The 9,031-nt window shown below is 37.2% G+C and overlaps 1 protein-coding gene across 1 annotated transcript; it reads right to left on the bottom strand.

Moving 5' to 3' along the window:
* Window positions 1-3,858: 3,858 nt before the first annotated feature.
* LOC108194658 (uncharacterized) lies at window positions 3,859-8,523 on the bottom strand. Its single transcript, XM_017361611.2, has 6 exons — window positions 7,605-8,523; window positions 7,023-7,481; window positions 6,677-6,917; window positions 5,579-6,594; window positions 5,398-5,498; window positions 3,859-5,289 (listed from the first exon to the last, which is right to left on the bottom strand). The coding sequence occupies exons 1-6, from the start codon at window positions 8,521-8,523 to the stop codon at window positions 3,859-3,861; spliced, it is 4,167 nt and encodes a 1,388-aa protein (XP_017217100.2).
* Between the last annotated feature and the right edge of the window lie 508 nt (window positions 8,524-9,031).

The raw sequence follows: 9,031 nt of genomic DNA, 5'->3' as shown, positions 1-9,031 counted from the left end.
ACATGTGGAATAAAGATGCGTTTCTAACTTGCACAATAATATATTCTTTAACACTTACAGTGTCCCCGCGGTTATCATCGGTCTCTCCAGATGGCTCTATGTTTGAGATTGTAGCAGAACTTATTCCACTTAGCTCAGCAATATCGACACTCTCATATACCTCGGATTTCTTTATAACATTCTTCAGATTTATCTTAAGAGTTATGGAATGAACTTTCCCAGCAAATTGTTTAAATACGGCCGGGAAGTCACTGTCCTTGCTTTCCTAGTATTAAGATAGTATTATAAGCCATTATTAACAATTATAAAGTGGCGAACATATCATAAGTACTCATAGTAGAATTAGTAACCTTTGCATGGTCTAGATCAACTTCAAATACATTCTTCTTAATCAGCTTACGGACTTCAGAATCACCCAATGCAATAAATATCACACCACTCTCGTCTGAACATATAACGCTGATTCGAAACCTATTAAACCAAAATCCAAATTCATTTGTATAGCGTTTATTAAGAATAATATTTTTCACAATATTAAAGGGTCATACCTACGCTCTGGGTATGGAATATAACGCTTATACTTGGTACACTTGAATCTCCCATCTATAGCAACCAATTCCTCAGAACACTTTGGGCATACGTGATAGAACCATTGCACCTCTTCAACCTTTTCAACTTTTACAGAACAACAGACTCTCCTCTGTAGCAGTAATAACATTTGCTATTAAAAGATGACAGTCATAATCATAATTCAACTCAGTTTGAAACGCAAGACATTACTAACCTCATTGAACTCCTCTTTGAGATCCTTAATGCATGCAACAGACAGAAGTACATCTCTAGGTTCGTCTTTCTTAACTACGACTTTCTGACGGAATGTGGGCTTTAATGACCTGCTCATCATGTACACATTGTTGATAATTTACTTAATCAGGCGTCTACAAAGACATTGTACCACTCAAATAAGAGAAATTCATCTGAATTACTTTTCAACTAATACACTCACCAAAGTTTCATCATCCTCACACTATGATGATCAACATTTATAAAAAAACGGGTAGCAGGATAGTTGCTGATATTCAGTTCACCTAAACACGGAAAATTGAATATATCGTCATCAGCAAAAAAATTTATTCGAAAATTTCTAATGTATAAGATAGGGAGAACCTAGGTAGTGACCAATTTTCCCACATCCTATAATAACAATAGTTATTTCGTCAGCTTGCTTCTCTAGTGCTTTGTCAAATTTAAGAGCAAACTCATCAAAAAAGGTTATTCTACGGGTGCACATGTTAGCGACACAATAAAACTGTTAACATCTAAAATCACAAAAATGATACCATTCGCTCAAAATCATTGTTTATATTTAACGGATTACTACCTGCCATCTGTAATAGAACATTTTAGTTGCATCTTTTCTTCTTTAGACTCACTCATGTATTTTAAAAGTGGTTCACGATCACCCAGGACACCTATAACATCTATATCATAAAACAGAATGTTCACACCTCAGGTAAAATATTTAATAGTTAAAGTTTCAATTCAAATAATATAGACGAATACGTAGGACATTTACCAAAAAGGAACCGTTTCTCATCATTTGTACTACCAAGGGACGACAGATCGTAAAAATCGAAGTTATAGTTCGGAATACGCGGAACAGAAACAGTGATCTTTTGCATGCTTGTGTAGTCAGAAAAGTAAATGTGAAGATCGGTCCTAACACAGCGATGACTCTCATAGCCAGTGTACCTATGAACTGAAAAACTGCAAATGTGGTACATTTGACCTTCTTCAAGAGAAGGCTCAAATATAGAAGAAATACGGGCGCCGATAAATGCATGGATCCGTGAGTTCTACATAACCAAAATAATAATACTATGTTATCTAACATGTAGGATATATTAGTTAAATATAATCGTGTAAATGTTCTTTACACTGTCATCAATGAAGAGAATATTCAACCCACGGAACTCTTTAGTGTCCCTTGTTATTCCTTTCCACACAGCCTGAGCACGAACTTTGATTTCCCACTTAATCTTAGATGGATCCAACTTGTTCACAGGAGTAGATGTAGTAAATGCCATGCTTTTAATGAAGGTCCAGACTGTTAGTAACAACGAACATGAACCAAAACAACCATTAGAAGGTAGAGGTGTAAGAAAACACAACTAAAAAGATAATAAATACCTGAGCAATGAAAGTGATTTCTGAAAAGAGGAGGGGAATACAGGTAGAAGAGAACTTAATGCTGCAGGAACATATATAACTGAGGACAGCAGTAAAGCGGGAAAATATTAAAGCGGGAATAATAATAAGCTCGTAGTACCGGTCCAATGAAAAAAACACTTTTAAATGTTAACATTAAGACCTGTAATGATCACGAAGTGGAAAACTCCAAGTATATTAATTGCATACTTATGAGAGCTTGACTCCTGACGCTACGTACTGTCGACGGCTTGATCACACAGAAGATTCGGGAGAGAAGAGTGTTTATATCGTGCATGTAGAGTGCTGCGCATTAAGTCATTTCACATTTGTAATCACTCTGGTAAAAGCATTTTATGTGCAAAGTATACGTTAAATTTGGTATTGTCCTTTTTCCTATGTGCCAAAAATTTACCCATCGACCGATCTGAGCTTCATGAGAAATGAATGTAAAATTACTGCGATACCAAGAATTATACTCCCTCTATTTCAAAATACATTTCCACTTTATAAAAAAAATATTTGTTTCAAAATACTTGTCAACTTCAACTTTCAATGTAAAGTTATATTTCCAAAATCAACTTTTCTTCCCATATTACTAATTTATATTTCCAAGCTTAACCATACACCACATATTATGTTCAATTAATGACTTAACACACCCCTTTTCTCTCACAATCCACTTTTTTTAAACTATGTGATTTTTTTAAAGTGGACATGTAATTTGAAACGGAGGGAGTATTTATTAAAATCTAATAAAAAAGAAAAAATATTTGACAAATATAGTTGACACTGGTAATATTTTTTGTGGCTGTCAGTCACAATATATTTGAATATATTACTCATTGACTAAAGTTTAATTTTAATTATGTGCTTGCGAACCAAATAATTCGTGGGGACTTATTACCATGTATTCAGATTTCGTCTTACTAACTTGAAAACTTGAATCCCAAGGTAAGATAAAATTTCAGTTTCTTCTATTGTACGGTGTGAACTGCATGACAGGGTTTACTTACAGAGCTAGGTTGAATTTATAGAGCAGAAATTAGGTGACACAGTGGATGAAACTCGACTTACATGTCATTAATTAATTTCTCCACTCAAAGCAGTAGCAAAAATAATTGCTCTACAATGAGGATGACGTAGTTATGATATTATTATAACAGGATTCTGAACTGTGACTCTAACCATAGCAGACTCATCAATAATATCACGTCTTTCTGTAGCTAAAAACTACAACCATTGTTATGTAGGGTGTACTAATTAAGATTTAGAAGATCAACAACATCAAAGGTCAAGCATTTACTACAACATCATGTCGGTGTCTTACTCCCTCTGCAAACACAACTTTTCAAGCATCGGTTAATAGTTTTCACACAGGTTTCAGATAAATTTTAACCCACTCACTAAACTTCTACGAAAGTAAGACTTACTTCCTTTCTATAGTAATTACTTTATTTTCCCATGCACACAACATGAACGCGTAAGAGGCGTGAACCAAAAAGAACATATCACATTCCAAAACATATATTTCTCAAAACAACTACATATATAAAGATACCATTACTGTCATTGTACAGAAAGGGAAACACGACTTGGCCATCAAAACCATATTCCATAATACAAAATCACAATATCATACCCATTACATTACTTCACTGGTATATTGTAGAAAACCTCCTTAAACACTACGTTGTCCGTCACACGTGTGCTGTTCCCATTCCTGTCATCAATGAATATTTTAAGACCACGACGACTGGTAACTCGACTTACAGCAACATAAAGTTGGCCATGCGTGAACACTGGCTCAGGCAAGTACAAACCAACATGCTCTAAAGACTGTCCTTGTGCTTTGTTGATTGTAATAACATAACAAATTTGTAGAGGCATTTGTTTACGTATAAGCTTGAATGGAAGGCGAGAATCAGAAGGACAACAGTTAATTCTGGGGATATAGTGCTTTGTCCCAATGTATGAACCGGATATCACCTCGCATTCAACACAATGCTTAAGACATTTAGTAATAATCAACCGAGTCCCGTTGCATAAACCAAGAGTTTGGTTTAAATTGCGCATCAACATTACAATGACACCCTCTTTAAGCTTCAATTCATGAAGAGGTAATCCAGGAGTATGGAGAGAGTTTAAATATTCAGCTGGAAAACTCAAACTTAAATCAGAATCGGTGCCAGCAAACTCTTCGGCAGAATCAAAGCTGAAATAAGAAGTGGAATCCCCGGGAACTTTGTCAACAATAAGAGAGTTCAAATATGTCACGGTCTCATTCATTGGAGTGAGAATGGCGCGTTCTCTAATATAGGTTGGATCTTTGAATTTACTGGCAAATTCCGGATAAATGGCAGAAAACATTTTGTCTAGAGAATTGGAGCCATTGACATCACATAAATCAGCAAGAAGCACGACCTCATATTCATTTTTAGGGTCTAAGGTGTCTCCAGGAGAAACATAACAACCATCACCCACCGAGAGTACCCACTCCGCAAACTCTTTCATTTCTTCCCTTTCAAGTTCAGAAATTGGATTGTTTAGACGCATGTTCTGATCTAGAGTAAATATCGTGCATAAAGACCAAATCCTTGACCTGGTTATAGATGCGGAAACAATGTCAGCACGGGAACCAAGGGGTATCACAGGTAATATCTGCCGGAAATCACCACCAAATATAACAATAATCCCTCCAAATGGCAGATGGAAATACTTCATATCAACACCTTTCATAATGTCACACAAGGTACGGTCCAAACACTCAAACGAATAACGATGTTGCATCGGAGCCTCGTCCCATATTATAAGCTTTGTTTCCTTTATGAGTTCGGCAATATCAGAATCATGTGCAATGTTGCAAATTGAGTAGTCGTCGAGAATTATGGGAATCTTAAACCTAGAATGAGCTGTTCGACCACCAGGAAGCAACGTGGCAGCTATTCCAGAAGAAGCCACAGGCAACACAATATCCCCTTGAGATCTCAACTTAGATATCAATGTCCGCCAAAGAAATGTCTTTCCGCAGCCACCGCTACCATAGACGAAAAATATCTTCCCTTCTTTTTGTTCAACCGACTGCATGACAGCATTTTAAATAGTTTTTTGCTGCTCATTGCACGAAGCTAGAAGCTTTATAAATTCCGCATGCATTGCAACCCTATCATAACTTCTTTCGTCTAAAACCAGATTATTCTTCTCACAATTAATAAAATGGGAAGGAGGCTGCGGCATAGATGGAAAATCTTTAAGAGACTTTCCCAGAGACTTCAAAATCTGATTTATGTCTGCATGGAAATTATAGTTTTAAATAATGCTTAAACAATTTACGTTCTAAATAAATCAACGAAATAACAAAAGCCCATACCAGCAAGCGCATAGTTAATAACATCTTCTTCAGACAACACCAGTTCATGCTGCCCTGAATTTTTTCTCCTTTGCATGAGAATGTCATCAGTCATGTATTGATGATTGGAAGCCCAAAGATGGTTCACATCAGAGACCTGACAGTTAACAATGACATGAACAAAGAGCTGACGTATTTGAGGAGGAAAACCACCTTTAGCAGCTTCTTTGAGAAGCTCATGCCACTCGTCGTCATCATTAAGATATCCAAGTTCTCTACATGCCTCTTGAAACGTAGGGTATACAACGCCATTCACAATTCTCAAGCACTTAAATGATTTCGGACCTTTCACACGAGACAGCAATAAACGCAAATACCAAACTTCACAAGCACTGTGAGGTGTATAAGTGAGACGACCAATCTGATATCCTTTCTTCCTAACAGTCCAAGCATGATCAGAGACGTTCCACACATAATGCATAGGAATTTGATCGTACGTATATTGATTAGCAGTACAATCAGTGGAGTTGAGGAAGAAGAACGCCTCTAACTGACTGTGTCGATTTTTTTCCCGTCCAGCAACCTTCTTCAACGAATCAGATGGTTTAAATACACAATTCTTTTCACCAGGAAGGTGAAAAGATAATCGTACCACAGATATTGATCTATGATGTATATCAAAACCAAATGTCCGGAAAGAAGCCTCAGACCCACAAATATATCTGCCATCAAAATAACTCTGGATTTCATCTACTACCTCAGGATCAAAAGATGCTATCTTTTTCTTCCGCCCACTGATCTGCACAGTGGCATTGTCACTTCCTTTCAAACAGTACTTGAATAAGTACTTTACACTGCGTGCGTGACAACATATCTCGATATTTATGTGACATTGGTATTTCACCAATAAGTCCCGGTTATAAGGCACAACCCATTGATTATCTAAAGTGGCTTTCCGGACATCAACTGTAATCCCAGTATTCCTCCTCTGGTAAATAGGAAAACCTGAATCATCAAAGTTGGTCTTTGGACAGTACCTGAATAGTATGCAAAATGTTAAAACATTAATTTATTTATGCACTTTATATAGAAAGTAAAGCTGGCACCAACAGAACATACTTCTTAGGAAAATGACGTGAGCACTTGAAATTTTTCATACACGGCGACTTGGGAAACTCACGCCCACAAGGTCCATGCATCATAAACTCTTTGACTGCTTCGTACCCATCTAGATCAGTTTTGGGATCAGGTATCTCAGCAGACACAAATTTGTCAACGTTAGACTTCAATTTCAACTTCGAATCAGCATCGAGCCAAATCAACATATGCACGTGAGGAAGCCCACGCTTCTGGAATTCCACTACATACATCACTAATAACAACAATTTATCAGTTCTACATTTAATACAATAAACTCTTATCAACATATTTATCTGCCATACAAAATAATTTACATTTCGAATACCTGCAACACATTCGCCGAAGAACTTGTTCTTGCGAATATCATCCAACAGTTGAGAGAGTTTCAATTTAAACACCCGAGCAATTATATCTGGATTATCCACAGGGGTTCCAAAGGGTATAATCTTCATCATCTCAAGAATTTTGGGCCACATTGGATTGGTTGTCATGGTAAGGAATATATCAGGATGCCCAATATGTCTACACGTGGCCAGGGCATCTTGAAAGTTCTGTTGCATGTACCTCTTCGAACCTACATATCCAGCAGGCAGAATGAAACTCTTTCCAATTGAAGATGCATCAGTGTCACCGGCCCTGATAGAATCGCATATGTGACTATATAACTCATTCCCCAGAGTAGTCTGATGAGTTTTAAACCACCAAAGTCGAGCTTGCTCAATAATAGAAAAAGAATCAACAACGTATTGCTGGAACAAACGACCGCCCAACCGAGGTGTCATTCCTGCATGATACCAAGAAATTGTCAAAACCTATTTATACCTACAGAATAATACAATTAATGTTGTATTAATCAAAACCTATTTATACCTACAGAATAATACAATTACTGTTGTGTTAATCATACCCTCATTTAAACGAATTTGCAGGCGATAACGGTAGTAATCCATGAGCGTCAACTTAGTCCAGGTCTGGGACTTGGAACCAGGCGTTTTCTCATAATACAATTCCGTGTGATAACCATCCTCTCCAGCAGGGAACAAAATAGTATATTGTAGCGCCATAAGTTTAGGATTGATGTTGGTAATTCTTTGTAGTCCACCAAACTTACTATCTACTACAAAATCTCGATTCTCCTCGGTATCTTCCTCATTACCAACCATTATTCCAGCTACTTCATTTGATGGACCCATATTATTCTCACGACCACTGGCAGACCGACATAGTTTGAGAAACATGTGCATGTCCACAATCTCACTGTCATCATAACGTTCACGAGCAGTACGAAACTCTCGAACCAAACAGTTTGTCTCATCCAACATAGAAACTAAGCCAGCAACAATTTCCTCAGATATCTTATTCGATTCACCAACATCAACCCATCTCAGACGGTTGGAAACCTCATTAACAGTATCATACATGTATAACTGACAAAATTTAGGAGGTTGCCCATCATTAGGCACCAACGAACCAAACAAATGGTGGTTTTGACCATTTAAACGATAAATATAAGGTGATCCACCATTATTGATTGAATTGTCGACATAACCACCCGTCGAAGTAAAAGCAAACATACTGTTATAAACTCTTGAACACTGTTGAAACATAGGGCCTTTCTTCGGGTCATTGTAAAGCTGCCAAAGGTAAGATGGGGTCCTAGGAGCAGGTGGGAGTTTAATCTTCCCATCTCCACAACACAAACTAAACTTTGGAATCCCATGAATGTTGTCCTTATTGGATCGCTCCTCCTTCCACATAACAGCTTGACATTTTTGACACCGCACTGTTGGGGCTCCAAGTGAGGCATACGGCTTAGGAACTGACATTGCCAAACACAGACAATCAATATCTATTCACATGTAACAACTCTAATCTATAAATTTAATATCTACAACAGACACACCTTTGGCAAAATTCTTATCATACCGAGATTTAAGATTCTCACAGTGCTCCCAATATTCATCAACATCGTCATCCGCAATCATTTTAAACAGCGCCGGGTTAGAATATATTGGACAAATCTATACATGTGAATATCAGCTACAAACCATCATCACTGAACATTGTGTCATCAACATAGTCATGCCCAACAATCCTTGAATTCTCTGCAAGACGTATATATGTCATTGTATCATGCATAGTAAAAACAAAGGTTTAACTCATACACTGAAAAATTAATGTTTGTTCTCTCACCAACGTCTTCATAACAATCTGTACCAACTACATCCCTATCGGGCATTTCAAAACCAAACGCTAGCTTCTTGTTAACTTCATCAACAACAAATGTCTGTTTCCTTTTCAATCTACTCTTCCCAGGATTACCTACGCAAGTAA

Source organism: Daucus carota, chromosome 7 (assembly GCF_001625215.2).
Source record: "Daucus carota subsp. sativus chromosome 7, DH1 v3.0, whole genome shotgun sequence".
Taxonomy (NCBI): Eukaryota; Viridiplantae; Streptophyta; class Magnoliopsida; order Apiales; family Apiaceae; genus Daucus; species Daucus carota.
This window is presented reverse-complemented; position numbering and strand designations above follow the sequence as displayed.